This window comes from Herpailurus yagouaroundi, unplaced genomic scaffold (assembly GCF_014898765.1).
Source record: "Herpailurus yagouaroundi ecotype Mexico unplaced genomic scaffold, PumYag 28, whole genome shotgun sequence".
Lineage (NCBI taxonomy): Eukaryota > Metazoa > Chordata > Mammalia > Carnivora > Felidae > Herpailurus > Herpailurus yagouaroundi.
The window spans coordinates 6,469,312-6,487,970 of record NW_024412376.1 but is presented as its reverse complement, the minus strand read 5'-3'; the positions used below and the strand labels follow the sequence as shown (position 1 = coordinate 6,487,970).

Here is an 18,659-nt window from a genome sequence, read left to right as displayed (position 1 = left end):
AAATTTAATTACCCACAGGGGGTTTCAGACAGATTGCAAACATCAGCATTGTTAAATAAAACTAAAAAAAAAATTTCTGGGGTGCCAGCTGGCTCAGTCTGTGGACTGTGCAACTTTTTTTTTAATGTTTATTTTGAGAGAGAGAGAGAGAAGGAGCATGCATATGCACACACACACACACAAGCAGGGGAGGGGAAGAGAGAGGGGGAGAGAGAATCCTAAGCAGTCTCCATGCTCAGTGAGGAGCCCAAGGAGGCGCTCGATCCCACAACCCTGGGACCATGACCTAAGCCAAAATCAAGAGTCAGACGCTCAACTGCCTAAGCCACTCAGGCGCCCCAGAACTCAATTATTTGAACTCCTTCGAAGTTCTATGCCAAATCACATTGTGATCTACCACCAGTTTTTTAATTTAGATTTTCAATTACTTTTAGATTTACAGAAGCGTCACAAAGATAGTGCAAAGAGTTCCCCCACATAGCCTTAACCCAGCTCTTCCCCTAATGTTGACATCTTGAAGCATGGTACATTGATCAGAACTAAGAAATTAACATTGCTGTAATACTATGAACTACAGACATTATTGATTTCACCATTTCTTCCCTCTAATGTCCCTTTCCTCTTCCAAGATTCAATCCAGGATACGTTGCATTTAGTTGTCATCTCCTCGTCTCCTCCAGAGTTTCTCATGTCTTTCATGATGTGAAAAGTTTTGAGGTGTACTGGTTAGATATTTTCTAGAATGTCTCAACTTGGATTTGGCTGTTTTCTCTTGATTAGACTGGGGTTATAGATTTGGGGGAAGAATTCCACAGAGATAAAGTCCTTCTCATTGCATCCTATCAAAGGGGCAAATGATATCAACCTGATTTATTACTGGTGGTGTTAACCTTGACCACTTGGTTAAGGTGGTATCTGCCAGTTTCTCTACTGTAAAACTTACCATTTTCCTTTTCCATATTCTATTGTTCAGAAACAAGTATCTAAATCCAGCCCACACACTCAATAAGAGGTGGGATTCAAGCTCTACCTCGGAGGAAGCAGTATCAAAGATTTTGTAGCTGTATGTTAAAACATTTAAAACTAGAGTAAATATTTTGGAGGAGATACTTTGAGTCTGTGCAAAGTATTCTGTTTCTTCTTAAAATTTCACCCACCACTTTTAAAATAATTATTTAAAATTTTAAAATAATCTATCAATTTTTCCGGGCACCCGGGTAGCTCAGCCAGTTGAGCATCCGACTTGGGCTCAGGTCATGATCTCCCGGTTCATGGGTTCAAGACCTGCGATGGACTGTCAGCTCGGAGCCTGTAGCCTCCTTCAGATTCTGTGTCTCCCTCTCTTTCTCTGTCCCTCCCCCGCTTGTGCTGTCTCTCTCTCTCAAAACTAAATATATAAACATTTAACAAATAATAATAACCAGTTTTTAAAATAATCTATCAACTGGTAACTCAATTAGGATCCCCTTCAATTTTGTTGAAAACAAATAATTGGGAACCAATTGGGAAATCCAAATACTTACATATTTCCAATTGTTCTTGTGTCTGGTGTCCCATAGGTTTGTACACCCTTGGGCAAGACACCATAGTAAGATTTGATTCACGATTGGAGAGAGGTATGCCTTTTTTTTTTTTGTAAAGTGGGAGAAAAGTGTGTTCTCGGGCGACTCTGTAAAAATTAGGATGTACACACTGATTTTCTGAAAACTCTCCTGGCCTCTCCTTCTAGAGGTTTATATTCTTGAGTTTGAAGACTCTGAATAAGTCTACTCCAGTGATTTCACCTACCAATACTGAGGTTGATTCCTCTCTTACCTTTGGTCGCTACCTGTTCCTTCCTCTAAGGACAATCTTCTCTCAACTGGAAAGTCCTCCAGCACCTGGCTTCCTAACTCGGGCTTCACTTTCCTCCTCTTAAAATATTAAGTGGCTTGCAGCTTCTAGAACACACATTGCTGCTTACCTCTTCCGCCTGGATGGAACATCCCCTCTCCGGTCCTCACCTATGTAGCTGGGACTCTGGACTCCTACTTTCTAGGCTAAGTAGCCACTTGAAAACGTGCTCAAAGTGGCAGATCACCACGCCAGTAACGAACTGCTTCTGGGGCGGGAGGGCAGTGAGTGCTAGTGTTTGTAGAAGACATTTCCTACATTTAATGGTGAGGAACGTTTGCAATGCACACCACAGCCTTCAGAGTCCGTAGGCACCCAGCGCTCTCAAGGCGCCTCAACAGCGCTGATTTCCAGTGTCGGCCACGAAAATCACAACATCCAGCCCGGAAAACGAAGTGAGCCCTGGAGGAAATCAAACTAGTACCTCCGCCTTCTCCTAGCTCTGCGGCTACCACTCCAAATCCCAGGACCCTGCCCGCCTCCGCCTGCCCGACCTTAAAGTGGGCCTGGAGGGCCCATCCGTCAAGGCAAGCGGTGGACCCACCAAACGCGTTTACTGTTTGAAGATTACAAAGCCAGTCAGCAACTCACGCGAGACGGAGAGCGTATTCTCGCGAGAACTCTGGGAGGCGGCAGTGATGGCGGCGGCGGGAACCGGACCGGGACCTGGAGTGGATGCAGGACCCGGCCCAGCAGCGGCAGCAAATGCAACAGTGGCAGAAGAAGGGGAGACAAAACCGGTGGTAGCGGTGGCAACTGCCCCGGCTGGGGAGGGAACATCTGTTGCTCCAGCAGCAGAAGCCGGTTCTGGAGAGGCAGAAAGTGGGTAAGATGTCCTGCAGCCCGAGGGGGACACTGGGAGGGAGGCCCACCCCTCCTGGAGTCCCGCGGCTCCCTGGAACTCTCCTGCCGCACTCTCCGAACCTAGGCCCTGCAGCCAACGGCTCACCCTGCGCCCCCCCCCCCCCCCTCCAGGACTGTAGTCCCGCCCGCCGCTTGGCCCGTCCCCTTCTCCCTCCCCTCTGAACTGTGTCTGTAACTACGCCCCTTTCCGTACCTTTCGCGGGTCCTGAGAGTCAAGGTTCTTGTTCTGTCTCAGGCTCCTGAGAGGTCTGGTAGCTCACTCTTATAGCAGGAACTCCTCAGGTATCCCAGAGGAGAAACCACTTTGCATTGCCGGACTGGAAGAAGTAACGGTTCCTCTGAAAACAAGAGTGAGAGAGCTGCATCTAGGCGAACCTCCCCCAGGACTAATTCCATCTCCTGTAGATTTGTCAGTAAGGACAGATTAGGCTTCCCTCTGCCCTATGGGCCTGCGTCTGTCTTGGTCATATTCTTCCTAACCCTGGGCACCCAGGCTGAGAGAATAGGCTTAGCTGAAAAAGCTGTAGGAGTGTGAAGTTCACCTGTACTTTGATCATTATCCTTAGGCATAGGCGTTTTGAGGTTTGTTTCCCTTGAAGATTCTCACTTGAGTACTTTCACTATCTTGTAGGGATGCAAATTCAGTTGATGTAGGTGGTGGTTTGGAGACTGAATCTTCTAATGGAAAAGATACACTAGTAAGTATTTCTTTTTGGATGTATGCAAGGCAAAATAGGTTCTGTTTTTTGTTTGTTTGTTTTGTTTTTAAGTGAGTTAAATACAATAGGATCAACTGACCTGATTCTCTAATTGCTGTGTGGACACAGGAAGGTGCTGGGGACACTTCAGAGGTGATGGATACTCAGGCGGGCTCCGTGGATGAAGAGAATGGCCGACAGTTAGGAGAGGTAGAGCTGCAGTGTGGCATATGTACAAAATGGTTCACAGCGGACACCTTTGGCATAGATACCTCGTGAGTATTTTTTGTAATCTTTGTTAAGAATCGCTTTTTAAGGGGCACTTGTGTGGCTTAGTCAGTTGAATGTCCGACTTCGGCTCAGGTCATGATCTCGCGGTCTGTGAGTTTGAGGCCTGCGTTGGGCCCTTTGCTGACAGCTCAGAGCCTGGAGCCTGCTTCGGATTCTATGTGTGTGTGTGTCTCTTTCTCTCTCTCTGTGCCCTCCTCCGCTCATGCTCTGTCTCTCTTTCAAAAGTAAATAAACATTTAAAAAAATGCTTAAAAAAATCGCTTTTTAGGGGCGCCTGGGTGGCTCAGTCGGTTGAGCGTCCGACTTCGGCTCAGGTCATGATCTCACGGTCGGTGAGTTCGAGCTCCGCATCAGGCTCTGTTCTGACAGCTCAGAGCCTGGAGCCTGTTTTGGATTCTGTGTCTCCCTCTCTCTCTGACCCTCCCCCATTCATGCTCTGTCTCTCTCTGTCTCAAAAATACATAAACGTTAAAAAAAATTTTTTAAAATTAAAAAAAAAATCGCTTTTTAAAATAAATCTCAGTATGTTCAACAGTTGAATAATAATTTGTAGGCAAATATAAAAGCATATTATTTCCTATGCCTTCTAACCTCACCTTCAGTGAGTAGTAGGATTTGAATCAAGAATTGTTTTAATAATCTGAACTGTTTTCTATCTATTGAGGGTCGAGCCCTAATAGGTACAATGATAGGTATTCTCCCTGCTTTGAGCTTACAACCTGGTTAGGAGACAAAACCATACAATTACGAAGCATTATATAAACAGTTATGGGACAGTAGCATTTAGATGTTGTATTTGGTGTTACGGATTTTGGGGAGAGGGTTGGTGTATATGGTGGACAAAGCCTGTTGTCAAAAATTTGAGATAACTAGTGACTCTTCATGCTTGAGCGATCCTTTTTTCCCTTTTGGCTTCAAACTCACTCCCTTTAAGTATTCTGTGTTCACTTCTCAGCAAAACATATTTCCTATCTTTTACCTCTTCTAATAAATCAAAATCACTTTATGATTGATTGAAAGTAAAAGAATTTTTGCTTTATTGCAGGGAGTTAGCCAACAGCTAGCAAGTGCTTGATATTGACATACTGTCTATGGAAATTATTGTACTGCTGGCTCTCTTTGGTGTTTTTTATGGTTCTTATTGTGCAAGTAAATTCAGATAAGACTGCCTCAAAATAAGGCTGCACTATTTTGAAATTCTTCCTTCTTGGGTGGGTTGTCGAGGAAACGCCTTCCTTTATAATTTATTGTGTGCTTTCTAATTAAAAAGTTGTAGGGCACTTTAGAAATGCTAATGTTCTAATTAACATGTGTTTAGTGATCTAGGATACAGTATTTAAAAAAAAATACTGAAGGATCTGGAAGAAAGAATTGATCTTGGTAGAAAGATCTATAGGGAAAGTATACAAGATAAGCAAAGCTGGTCACTTAGTAAGACCCAACTAAAATCTGGCTGCTTTGGCCAAAGAGAATTTATTTGGATAGACAGAGCCTAGGAAAGGAAATTTACCAGAGAGCTAACTTGGGGTGATCTAGGGAAGAAGCAAACCACAGTTCAAGAGTTTTGGTAGAAACCAGTTTGTACCTGAATTTGAGAAGTTACACCTAAAGCCCAACTAGGTGAGACGGATTGTCTTTCACAGCTGAGATGGAGGAAGGGAGCTAGTCAGGGTAGGAAAAAGGCTGCTGTGAATACCTGATTATATTTGAATTAATAACTATACTTCTACATGTCTCTAGTTTGAGGCTTTACTTTCTGTAGGTGATTTTATCATGGTGGGCTGTTGAACAGAAAGGGTTCAAGAGCAAGGTAAAGGCAAGGGAATTCAGTCTTAACATTCACAAGAATGTTTCTTAATTTCTTGAGTGGTGACAATAGACACACATTTGGGAACCTTCTCTTTGAGGATACTTAAAGCAAGTTTCAGTTGAGTCCAGATAAATCTGCTTTTATTTTGATTTCTTCTCTTACAACCTAAACCGGTCTTGTATTTTTCTGTTACTTTCTCCTTGTTAAGACTAAGGTCTCCTGGGGCACCTGGGTGGCTCAGTGACTTAAGCGCCTGACATCAGCTCAGGTCATGGTCTCCTGGTTCTGTGAGTTCAGGCCCAGGGTGGAACTCTGTACTGACAGCTCAGAGCCCGGAGCCTGCGATTTCCCGGTGTCTCCCTCTCTCTGCCCCTCCCTCCTCCCCACCTCCCGTGCGCTAGCTCTCTCTTGCTCTCTCTCTCAAAAATAAATACTAAAAACAAAAAAAAGAGTAAGGCCCCCTTATACAATACAGACAAGTTTTCACTTGCCCCCAAACTCACTTCTGAGGAGATATCTTTGTGATACAAGCAGTCTTAATAGTTAGAACTCCTTTCACTTCCTTTCCCCTGCCCCATCTTCCATATCTAATCAGTCACCAAGCTTTACCAATTTTTTTTCTCTTGTATATGGGCTTGTCCTTTCCGTTTTTATTCTTTCACCCTAAGTGAGGCCTTCTTTGCCTTCTGCTGGAACTGCTACAAAAGTGTCTTACGTAGGGGTGCCTGGGTGGCTCATTCTGTTAAGTGCTCTGTCAGTGCGGAGCCCAACTTGGGGCTCAAACTCACAAACTGTAAGATCATGACATGAGTCAAAGTCGAGTCTAATGCTTAACTGACTGAGCCACCCAAGTGCCCCTACATTTGCTTTTTCTCATCTCTTCCTTCAGACCCAACCTGTCACTTAAAATTTTAACCATGTCACTTCCCCTTCAAGGAGTTCCCATTACCCACAGAAAAAATCCAACTCTACCTGGCTCCTTGCACTTCCTGCCTTTCAAGCCTTTTTTATTTTTCTTTATTTTTTTTTCTTTTTTTCTTTTTTTCTTCCAAATCCCCTCTCTGGGACAAACTTATCTACAGCAGTTTGCTCCTCTGCCCCCTTGTTGGCCTTTCTCATCTCTGTATATAGTTCACTTAGACAAAAGAAAACCAACTCATCTTCCCAAATCTAGTTCATAACTTACGTTCTCCAAAATGTTTCTAACTCTTAAATCTGAAGTTACTACTTGGATCCTTAAAACTCCTCTGGAGTAATTATCACCTGTAGGATTCCTTTGGTACTGAGACAAGTAATGTTTTGTGACTTACGTGTTGTCTTCTTGAATAATTATATTTACATTTTTAATTAATCTTGTCATATCTTCTGTCTGCCCTTTCCAGCAGTATTATTGGCCTTTTAAAGAGATATTTAAGTATTTAAGTGTATAAATGTCTGTGTGTAAATTAGAGTTGTATATATTTAAATATAATTTACATACAAATATTTGCATGTAACTGTATTTAAGGAGACTACTTTGTCTTCCACAACTGGCCTGGCATGCTCTTTTTAGGTGCTTAAATACTATAATAAACTAGCTTGGACAAGGCAACAGTGATAATCTTCCTGGTGCTGAATTATCTACTATGATAGATAATATCTTATTAAATGTTTTAACAGAAAAATCCAGGTATTTGTGAAAATATAAGCCCTGTTTTGGTTTTGATGACCTTTGTAAGTTTTAATCATATATTAATATATTAACATTATTATTTTCACTGCAGGGAAGGGATCCCTGTCGATTCAGTTGATTTACTTCTACAAAGAAGTGTGTATTTAGAAGTTTACTGATTTTTTAATCTGGCTGTTCTGCAGATCCTGTCTGCCTTTCATGACCAACTACAGTTTTCATTGCAACGTGTGCCATCATAGTGGGAATACCTATTTCCTCCGGAAGCAAGCAAGTAAGAACAAACTCACGAGTGCCGCAAAATTGTCCTCTGGGTAGCTGCAAAAGAAAAGAGATTTGGGCTTAGCAGGATCAGGGAACTCCTGCCTAGTAGCCGGTAAAAGTTATGTAACATTGGAGTTTAGCTCCAAATAATGGCTATGGTCCACTTCAGGTAAAATCATGACTCTTATTTTTTTGCTGCTATAATTGTTAACTTGTCGATCACCTAGTTGAATATCCTTTAGGTAACATGACTATAATACTATAGATAATTTTTTCTTCCTTTTTGTTTTTAACAGACTTGAAAGAAATGTGCCTTAGTGCTTTGGCCAACCTAACTTGGCAGTCTCGAACACAAGATGAACATCCAAAAACCATGTTCTCCAAAGATAAGGTAGAGAAGAGATTAATGTAATTGCAATTATGCCAAAGAATCTGGTAGAACATCTAAATATACTCTTTAACAATGAGTACTTTGCCCCCAATTTTTATGAATATATGACTGTAGATTCAGTGGTTGTTACTGATTTCATGTGATTTACTAACTTCTAATATGTGCACATTATGTCAGTTGGCTAAATTATTAGTTGGGGGAATCCTTAAATAGTTTTGGTTGGCTTTATAGAAGCAAACAACTGTCTATCCCCCAATTAATAATCAGATCTTGAGGCACCTGCATGGCTCAGTTGGTTAAGTGTCTGACTCTTGGTTTCGGCTCAGGTCATGATCTTACGGTTTCGTGACTTTGGTCCCATGTCGGGCTCTGCGCTGACAGCCTGGTTCGGATTCTCTCTCTCTCCCTCTCTGTCTGCCCCTCCCCTATTGGCGCTATCTCTGTCTCTCTCAAACTTAAAAAAAAAAAAAAATCTTGAGGGGGTGCCTGGCTGGCTCAGTCAGTACAGCATGTGACTCTTGATCTCAGGGTCTTGAGTTCGAGCCCCACATTGTGCATAAAGATTACTCAAAAATAAACTTAACCAGGAAAAAAAATCAGATCTCGAGCTGAACCTTCTCAGCCCAGTTTAACTATTTTTATAGACGATTATTATAGATTTTGTCAGAGGGAAGGGGGTAGGTTTATACATGCCTTTTATTTAAACGAATTATCCTTTATTATTAAACTGCAAAACCACACAACTGAAGTCAGGACTCAAAATTAGACGACTAGCCCACCCATGAGTCTTTCCTACTGTGATTCACGGTAAGAAAATATGAAAATTAAGTAAATTTTAGAATGATGGAGTTTACATTATGCCTACTATACATTCATACCTGCCCACTTTCATTTAAGCTGAAACAAGGGGCACCTGGCTGGCTCAGTCAGTAGAGCATCTTGAGTTCGAGTCTCATGTTGGGCGTAGGTAGAGATTGCTTAAAAATAAAATCTTTAAGGGTCCCTGGTGGTTCAGTTAAGCATCCAACTCTTGATTTCTGCTCAGGTCATGATGTCATGGTTTGAGAGATCGAGCCCCACGCCAGGCTCTGTGCTGACAGTGTGGATTCTCTCTGCTTATGATTCTCTCTCCCTCTCTTTCTCTCTGTCCCTCCCCCACTCACGCTCTCTCTTTCAAAGATAAATAACAAATATTTTTAAAAATTCAAAAAATATAAAACATAAAATCTTGAAAAATAAATAAAAATTTCACCAAACACAGGTGCCTAGGTGGCTCAGTTGGTTATGCTTCTGATTCTCGATCTCCACTCAGGTCATGATCTCACAGTCTGTGAGGTGGTCTGTGAGATTGACGGCACAGAGCCTGCTTGGGATTCTCTCTCTCCCTCTCACTGTCCCTCCCTTGTTATGTGTGTGCACACATACTCTCTCTCAAAATAAACTTGAAAAAAATTTTTTTTTCACTGAACAGTGCTTACCCTCCACTCTTTTTCCTCTGCATTGTTATTTTCTGTTCTAGTCAGTGCTAGTTTTGACTTACAGAATTGATTTTATAACCTACTAATAGATTGCAATCTACAGTTTGAAAGACACTGGCATAGGGTATATGGTGAGACCAATAGAGTTGGGATCAGACCTGTAAGGGCTTTTCTACTGAATAGAAGTTAGGACTTAATCCTGCAGGCTGGAGTAGTCAGACAGCCCTCTCACCTCCTTTTTATTCCTGCAGTAGAGATGTGTTATGATTAGATTTGCATTTTTTCTGGTTTTTTTATTCCTCCCAAATTCTTATTTTGAAATTTCAAACATAGAAAAATTCAGATAGTACAGTGAACCATCTGTTAGTTATTTTCCTAGATTTGCCAGTTATTAATATTTTACTGCATTTGCTTTATCTCCCTAAGTTATATGAGACTAAACTGAATATATACCCAGTATTTTCCCATAACCATAGTACAGTGATCATACTCAGAAAACTTAATGTTGATGTAATACTACTATCTAATATATAGTTTTTATTTTTTATATAAAGTATATAATTATATTTTCTCATTGTTAATTATCATTTTAATATCCTCCATAGCTTTTTTTCTCTATCCAGGATCCAGGCAAAGATTGCACATTACATTTAGTTGTAATGTCTCTCTTGCTCTTTTTTTTTTAAGTAGGTTCCATGCCCAACATGGGGCTGGAACTCACAACCCTGAGATCAAGAGTTGCATGCTCTACCAACCAAGCCAGCCAGGTGCCCTGTAATGTCTTTTTTGTCTTTAATCTAAAATGGTTCCTGAATTTATTTTACTTTGTTTTTTTGGTCTGCTGTGACATACATTTATTTACTTATTTCTCTATAAAGTTTATTTCTTTATAAAGTTTATTTATTTAAGTAATCTCTACACCCAGGGATGCCTGGGTGGCTCAGTCGGTTAAGCATCCAACTTCAGCTCAGGTCAAGATCTCACGGTCTGTGAGTTCAAGCCCCACATTGGGCTCTCTATGGCAGCTCAGAGCCTGGAACCTGTGTCAGATTCTGTGTCTCCCTCTCTCTTTGCCCCTCCTCTGCTCGTCCTCTCTCTCTGTCTCTCAAAAATAAATAAACCCCAAAAAAATTAAAAAAAAAAAGTAATCTCTACACCCAACGTGGGGCTCATGGCCCCGAGATCAAGAGTTGTGTGTTTCTCCAACTGACTCAGCCAGGCACCCCAGTCTGCTATGACATTTAAAATTTTGGGGAGCCCAGACAGTTGTTTGGCGTGATTCTTCTGTTTGCATTTATCTGATTGTTTCCCCATGATAGAGTTCAGGTTAAACATTTTTGGCAAGAATATTATGTAGATAATGTATGTATAGTGTATTTTTTCCTTGTATCACATCAGGAGGCATAAAATACTGGTTTGTTTTATTATTAATGACCTTAAATTTGATTACTTGGGTAAAGAGGAGGTATCTATCAGATTTCTCCATTGTAAAGGGACCTTTTGTCTTTGTAATTATTTTTTTTTTTTTAATTTTTTTTTCAACGTTTATTTATTTTTGGGACAGAGACAGAGCATGAATGGGGGAGGGGCAGAGAGAGAGGGAGACACAGATTCGGAAACAGGCTCCAGGCTCCGAGCCATCAGCCCCAGAGCCTTACGCGGGGCTCGAACTCACGGACCGCGAGATCGTGACCTGGCTGAAGTCGGACGCTTAACCGACTGCGCCACCCAGGCGCCACCCAGGCGCCCCTTGTCTTTGTAATTATTAAGCAGTCTGTGTGGTGATGTGTTGAGATTGTGTAAATGTCTCATTGGGACCCCTTCAAGCAATGGTTTTAGCAACTAGCCTGATTATCCTAGCCTGAATCAGTTAATAGAGTGGTCATTGTGAAAAAGAATACATTTGTTACTTGCAATTCTTCTGTTAAGAGAGTTTTCCTTTCTGTCCATCTTTTTTTTTTTTTTTTAAAGTATCCCTGCAGATTTGTGGATTATTTTTTTTAAGTTTGTTTATTTTTGAGAGAGAGTGGGGAGGCAGGGGGAGGGAGAGAGAGTGAGAGAGAGAGAGAGAGAGAGAGGTGGAGAGGCAGAGAAAAAGGAGAGAGAGAGTGCCAAGCAGGCTGCACCCTCAGTGCAGAGCCTGACGCAGGGCTTGATGTCACCAACTGTGAGATCATGACCTGAGTCGAACTCAAGAGTTGGAGGCTTAACCAAATGATCTACCCAGGTGCCCCAATTTGTGGATTTCTGATTTCTGGTGCTCAGATTTGATCAGTATATCCCCATTGAGTCTGATGCCTGCACTTTTTGATATGTCCCTATGGGTTTTTGAACTCTTCCTTACTTTCTGGAACAAGAGAATATTCCAGATTTCCCTTCTACTTTCCCTGATTCGACCCTGGTTCCTTTTATTTATTTAAAGATTTTTTTTTTTTTTTTTTTTTTTTTTTTTTTTTTATTTAAAAATAATAAGAGGGAGTGGGGTTTTTTTTTAAAAAGAGCAAGAGCCACACACTCCACTGACTGAGCCAGCCAGGCACTCCAAATAGTTCCTTTTGGTAAAGATTTGGTTGTCATTTCATGGAACTAAGTGGTGGAAGGTTTTGGTGGTAGACTCTAACTCTGATGGACTTTGGCAGAATGGTGACAGTGGGGGAAGGTCGATGTCAAGGTCAAGCTCAGATATCTGTTTAGTCATGTCAGCAAGAACTGGTGAGGATAATAATTAGAGCAGTGGGGATAGAAGAGACCTGATGGGTGAGAAATTTTCTGAAATCTTAAAATTCATTTGGTGTCGGTTTAGATGTGATGGTTGTGCACAAGAGAAGAATCAAGGATGATGCCCTTGGCTTCTAGCTTGTGATTCTAGGAGGTAGGTGATTCTGAGCATTAAGAGCAAGAATAGAGATCTGCAGGGCAGATTTATGAGTTGAGATACAAAGTTTAGTTTTGTAACAAGAAGTTTGAGGTGCCTTTGGGATGACCAAATAGAGATGTTAGAAGCAGGTAAAACAGGAGCTCAGGAGAGAGAATCACTTTGGAGTCATTGTCCAAATGTCACCCAAGGGAATGGGGTGGATCTTTCCCTCCAACTGGATTGTAAACCTTCTGAGGCTAAGACTTGTATATACTTATATGAAATTCCTCACAATCTGTATATTGTTTGCATGCAATTATGTATTTGTTTAATCATGAAAAAACTAAACGTGGATTTTTCTCTCGATTCTGACAAGCTCTTTGAAAATGCTGCAGTTTTCATTCCATTTTTGTGAGTATAACTTTGAAAGCAACTATAGAACTCTTAATATATTTTGTTTTAAAAAATTAGGATATCATACCGTTTATTGATAAATACTGGGAGTGCATGACGACCAGACAGAGACCTGGGAAAATGACCTGGCCAAATAATATTGTTAAAACAATGGTGAGTAGACCAAAATGATCAGACTTGACGTTTCAAAAATCCGTGTTCTTTGTAAGTATTAAATCTGTTTTAGTCTCACTGAAATAACGTGATGACTAAGAAAACGAGAACAACTTAGTTTTAAATCTTGGACAGTGAGGTATCACTGATTGTAAAGTTTAATAGTTTTCGCACAATCACCAAGTTGTGTCTGAAGTGAACATCAATGTCGTTTTATACACGACGGGAACCTTGGTCCACTGTGCTTTTGCAAGTATAATTTATATTGACATGGCAGACTGTTTTTCCCTTTGATTTAAAAACAAAAACAACACTGTTCTAAACATTATTGTCCTTAGAATTAAAGAGAGTACCTGGGGAGAAGGCCACAGCAAGCTGTTAACAGTGCTTATATCTGTGAGGTGGAGGGATAGGGGAGGATTCCAAAGGACTTTGGCTCTCATTTCTTCAAGTTCCTCTGTTTGAATTTTTTGATGGTCGTGTATTTTCTAATCAGAGGGAAAAGCAATACTGTCATTTGGGGAGATTACACTTAGGAATTGGAGTTGCTCGTTGATCATCCATTTGATACTACTTTGAAGTATAAAATTTCCGGTAACGCTAAAATACTGCTTCCTTTTAGAGTAAAGAAAGAGATGTATTCTTAGTAAAGGAACATCCTGATCCCGGGAGTAAGGACCCAGAAGAAGATTACCCCAAATTTGGACTTTTGGATCAGGTACTTTATATTCCCCTTTTGATTTGGAGACAGAATCAGGTTTTGTTTACATTTGTCTGTTTGCTGCAGGCCATTCCAAGCCTCTAACGTGGTGAGCCCCAAGTAAGCAGTTATTGTCATGTGTGGGGAGAAAAACCCCTACCTTAAACCAGGAGACTAGTGTTTTAGTTGTGGTTCTTCCCCTTAACATTACAACCTTTTGCATATCATTTTTATCTTTTTTAATTTTAATTTCCTCACTTGTAACACAAATATGCTGGGCCACGTTATTTCTAATTTTCTTTCCATCTCAAATTTTACTCTTCAAAATGTGTTATTAAGAGAAATTTGTGGTGAACAACTGAGGAGAAAGAAAATGTCCACTCTTTGTTCGATGGGTCACATTTGGCATCTCAGGAGGCCAAATCTTTCAGCTGTGCCTTGAAATGTTTGATCTGCCAGCATTGAAAGTTAAAGGTTTCACATAGAAATGTTACTCTGTGAGGACCCATTGCCCGATGATGCACATAAGCCAAACGCTGACACCGGTTTTGTAGCATAAAGGGTTTTATCGCAGGGTGCGAAGCAAGGAGATGGGAGAAAATTTCTCAAATCGGCCTTCACAAAGGGTGTGGGTTGGGTGCCTTTAACGGTAGGAGTCAGGATGTCACGGGGTGGTATGTAGGTTGAATGGAATATGCTGATTTGATATAGGGACAAAAGGAGGTCTCTTCCTTTCTGGGCGTGCACATTGAGGAATCAAGCCTCTTCATGGGACGCGTGCTTAAAAAATGACCGCATAAAGGATGATGACGTGGGGTGGAGGGATCTTGGGGCATGTCCTCACAGAGGTTACTTTTGTTCACTCCTGGTCCCTTCTTCGCAGTTGCTTGGCTCCCCTTATCTGTGGTCAGGCGACTCTACAAAACAGGCTCATGTGAATCAGTCAGGTTAGCCAGAGTTTTCTTAGGGTAGATGAATCAAGCATTTGTTAACTTAATGTGCTGGGGGCAGAAATTCAGATTTCTGTCTTTTCTTCTAGAATGAGAAGATCTGATTACAGTGGGCCTGAATTCCCACAGGGGGCTGAGAAAATAGCATTCATGCACTCCTGTTTGCCATCTCCCGCTCCAACACCCCCGCCCCGCCCCCTGCCTATTCACTGTTAACAACTTCGATCCTTACACTTGGCCTGCCTCACACATGTTACTTGTTGATCTCTGAAGCATCCAGGTTTGGACCCCTGTAAATTTCAGGCTTCTTAGGATTGTCAGTTTTGATTCACATTCTACTAGGATTTCCTGGTTTTTTGAGCATTGCCAGATAGGTTTGATTATATAGCCTCCCTTTATAATTGAATGTTTTTCCTTCTAGGATCTTAGTAACATTGGTCCTGCTTATGACAACCAAAAACAAAGCAGCGCTGTGTCTACAAGCGGGAATCTAAATGGTAAGTGTTTAAATGTCTTGATGAAATATTTGTAAGCTGTTGGATCCAAATATGCCTAGAATTGGGCATCCTTTGGGTTGACTCTTAACTGGATATTTAGAAAGATGCTTTACAGTCCAAACCTCAGTTTTGTGAAGCTGGCCAAAGATTTGACAGATGGTAGTGGAGAATTGTTTGTTCCTTTACACCACAGTTTGGTCTTAAGTGAAACAGATTTAGCATAAAGCAAAGTACAGGTTTAAAGTCAGATTTACTGTGCTTATTATCTTAGACTCCCCATCTATATCCTTATCACTGACACCCAGTGTGGTTTTGGTTGTTCTCTCTTACTGCTAATTCAGCTGTTATTTAACAGACTTCCTCTGCCCATCTTCTAATTGTTCTTGCCCTGAAACTTCAGCTTATTCCCATGACAGCGTTTCTGTACTGATCACTAGCTGTAGATGTTTTTCTGTCAGTAATCCACCTAATGACAGGAATGTACTTTATTACTAATGGTAATCTAACAAAGGTCGGGGTAGCTGGGAGGCAACTAACTATTCATCTAACACTTGGCAACATTAACTTGTCCTTTGGTGCAGTAGCATCTTAAATGTGTAATCATTTCCACTGTCACTAGTATTCTGAGATGGGTTGGAAATAGCTAACTGTATTGTTTATCTTTTTACACCATTTTTTCCCTTTTTAATTGTTAAAATTTGACAAATACATGGTGCCACTTCTGTTCTTACAGGTGGAGTCTCTTTTGGAGGTGAATTCCTCCTCTGTCTTCTTTCATCCTCTCAGACTTAAGTATTATGTGGTTTGGAAAACGCTTTTTGCTGAGTTGTGGTAGAAGCTAAAACTAGATTAAAATTTTAAAGCATCGTGAAATGATGGCAATAGCACTTGATATGAAACCATAGTTCCAGTTGAATGTTAGTAATTAAAAGCTTGTACGTTGTCATATTCTGCCTAACATGGCCAGCAGTCACCTTAATATAGTGCGTCTTGTTCAAGATGGTTCTAAAACTTCTCTTTCAAATTAATTAAAATACCAATAACAGTAAGAAATCCATAGTCTTTTAAGGTAACACAAACTCAAATTGATATTGCAACAGCATAACATTAAACCTTTTTAAAAATGAAAAATAGGAATAATACATGGTGTGTTCATAAAAGGAAGTTCTGCATCAGTCTGGTCCTGTATATGCAGAATATGACCTGCTCTCAATGTCTTGATCCTTTTTATTCCAGCAGAACTGCTGAGAATTTCCAAGCTTGCCCCAAATTAAGATACAGTACTCTATGCAGTTGTTACCATAAAGGTGTTTTCCTGCAGTTCGGGACATTTTCTGACAGAAAAACAAATTGAGAGGAAAGACAGAACTGGACAAAAACTTCAAAGTACCTATTTCAGAAATCACTAGGTAGTATTCCTTGTGGCCTTAGTACGTTGCTAAATTATATTTTGCATAAAATATGTAAATTTTTTATTGATACTCGCTCTTAATTCCACAAGCTGGGTTAGTCTGACCTGAATTTTATGCATTGGCACAATCTTAATTGTAAAAGTTGCCTACTAAATTTAAAGCCTTTCTACTTGGGTCACGAACAACCAGAGTGGATACCTAGCAGCACTGGAGAGAAACACCTTTTTAGTATTTTTGTTTCTGTTTTCTATGTTTTATGTACCTTTGTCTTGTTGGGTATTCAAGTTAAGTGCTTTAGCGGATACTGTGCCTTTATTATGTTTATGGAATATATCCTGCATAGATCAAGTGAGTGAACATCTACTTGTAGTGAGGATATTCGTTGTGGGTGTTCGTATTGATTTGGGTGGAAAACAGATTTTATCCTTGCAGTTGTTTTTAGATGTGGGTGTTTGGAGTCTAAATGCGCGAAAATGCATTTGTGTCACATCCTCAGAAAGTGTACCAGTAGTTGCAGTTCCTTAAGAAAGGAAGGTTGAATGTGTAACACAGGTGTCATTAGTGCTAGGTTCATTTGAGCTTACTGCCAGAACCCAATGTTCTGAGCTGTGAGACCTTCAGCCGACTCTCTCAGAACCAGGGTGAAACCCCAATATGCTTTCAGGAAGGAAATCCTCCTGTGTGTGGTGTTACACAAATGCACGACAGGAGTGTTAGTCACCATGGAATTTCCACATCCACATGAAGCTTCTGTGACAGCTTATTGAAAGTGATCTGCCTTCTCTTCAAAGGGGGAATTGCAGCAGGAAGCAGTGGAAAAGGAAGAGGGGCGAAGCGCAAGCAGCAAGATGGAGGGACCGCGGGGACCACCAAGAAGGCCCGGAGGTGGGCAGAAACACCCACTCGCACTCACCACTGTTAGGCCATCTTTGGTGCTGGCACAGCCCATCAGAGGGAACAGAGCTGCACTCTTCAGTAGCTCAGGTGTCTGAGATTAAAAAGCCTGTCCATTTTTCTCAAATCTTGAGCGCTTTGAGGGATAAAATAATGCCAGGCTGGGAATCGAAGTTTACACATTTGTTTTGTTAGGGGAGTGCTGGGGCAGCACCTGGGGCGCATTGCCTGGGGAGTAGAGTTCAATGCTGTTAAGACATCCTGAGAAAGGATTGAACTTTATCTCTTTTACTTCAGCTGTGTGCCTCTGCCCTCAAGCCTCTTCCCTTCTCTTTATTCAGTAAATCCTGGTCTTTTCTTATTTAAGATTGTAAGTACTCCCAGTCTTATCTCTGAGTTTCTGTTCATTAGTTTTAGTAATTAACATAATAAAGGAAATCACCCTTGTTCCCCTTCTTCCTTACTTTCCCCTTAGGACATACTGCCTCCTTTTCATAGCTATTCCTACAGGCTAGAGTAATTTGACCAAAACTACTTTGCTAAATTTAAAAGCGGATGCTTTTTGTTTCCCTGTTTTACCTGCAGAGGGCAGGATCCTCTGTTTGAGCAATGAAAAGCATGTGTGAAATTGCATGTGTTCCTGCTGAAATCTAATAAATCAGATGTCCTTCTTAAAGAATTGAAGCCATTTGAACTAAGGGGGTTTTAGTTTCTTGATATTATTTTTTTCTTTTCTGCAGTGATCCTTTGTTTTCTGCTCAGCGCCTTCCCCCTCATGGCTACCCCTTGGAACACCCATTTAACAAAGACGGCTATCGGTATATTCTAGCTGAGCCTGATCCCCATGCCCCTGACCCTGAGAAACTTGAACTTGACTGCTGGGCAGGAAAACCTATTCCTGGAGACCTCTACAGAGCCTGCTTATATGAACGGGTTTTGTTAGCCCTACATGATCGAGGTATGTAACATATTAATACTCAATGTCGGGGGGTGCCTGGGTGGCTCAGTCAGTTTAGTGTCTGACTCTTGTTTCAGGTCATGGTCTCACGGTTCATGAGATCAAGCCCCGCATCAAGCTCTGTGCTGATAGCATGGAGCCTGCTTGGGATTCTCTGTCTCTCACCCTCCCTGTCTCCATCTCTCCCTCTCTCTCAAAAAAACAAAAACAAACTTAAAAACACCTTTAAAATAATAATGTTCATGTTGGACCCAGATGTTACTTTGAATATTGTCCTCAGCTTTGTCCAGTTTAGAATTAGATATACATGTCGGTCTTTTACCATTCCCCTGCCACCTAGTTCTAACTAGACTCAGCTGAACACACAAGAAATAATTTCCTTGTTGTCTTCCTTTAAGCTCTAGCCATTTGTATATATACATATATATATATATATATATATATATATATATATATATATATATAT

General features: G+C 41.0%; 1 protein-coding gene and 1 long non-coding RNA gene across 6 annotated transcripts in view; one reads left to right on the top strand and one right to left on the bottom strand.

The window, feature by feature from the left end:
• Positions 1–372: 372 nt before the first annotated feature.
• Positions 373–2,500, bottom strand: LOC121019398 (uncharacterized). Of its 2 annotated transcripts, none has more exons than XR_005785580.1 (2): positions 1,524–2,500; positions 373–839 (listed from the first exon to the last, which is right to left on the bottom strand). It is a non-coding gene; the product is annotated as an uncharacterized LOC121019398 (long non-coding RNA). The 2 variants fall into 2 exon arrangements; XR_005785576.1 differs by having other exon boundaries at positions 1,816–2,500.
• Positions 2,501–18,659, top strand: part of ASH2L (ASH2 like, histone lysine methyltransferase complex subunit) — a 31,866-nt gene continuing 15,707 nt past the window's right edge. For 2 of the 4 annotated variants that reach the window (XM_040457394.1, XM_040457546.1), the window contains exons 1-11: positions 2,501–2,719; positions 3,389–3,455; positions 3,585–3,730; positions 7,411–7,499; positions 7,786–7,880; positions 12,687–12,782; positions 13,405–13,500; positions 14,854–14,929; positions 15,663–15,680; positions 17,133–17,226; positions 17,976–18,193. In XM_040457394.1, coding sequence (XP_040313328.1) covers positions 2,532–2,719; positions 3,389–3,455; positions 3,585–3,730; positions 7,411–7,499; positions 7,786–7,880; positions 12,687–12,782; positions 13,405–13,500; positions 14,854–14,929; positions 15,663–15,680; positions 17,133–17,226; positions 17,976–18,193 — 1,183 coding nt within the window. In that variant the 5' untranslated portion in view covers positions 2,501–2,531. Of the gene's footprint in view, positions 2,720–2,882; positions 3,171–3,388; positions 3,456–3,584; positions 3,731–7,410; positions 7,500–7,785; positions 7,881–12,686; positions 12,783–13,404; positions 13,501–14,853; positions 14,930–15,662; positions 15,681–17,132; positions 17,227–17,975; positions 18,194–18,659 lie in introns of those variants that run through there. The other 2 variants (XM_040457623.1, XM_040457469.1) reach the window with 2 other exon arrangements.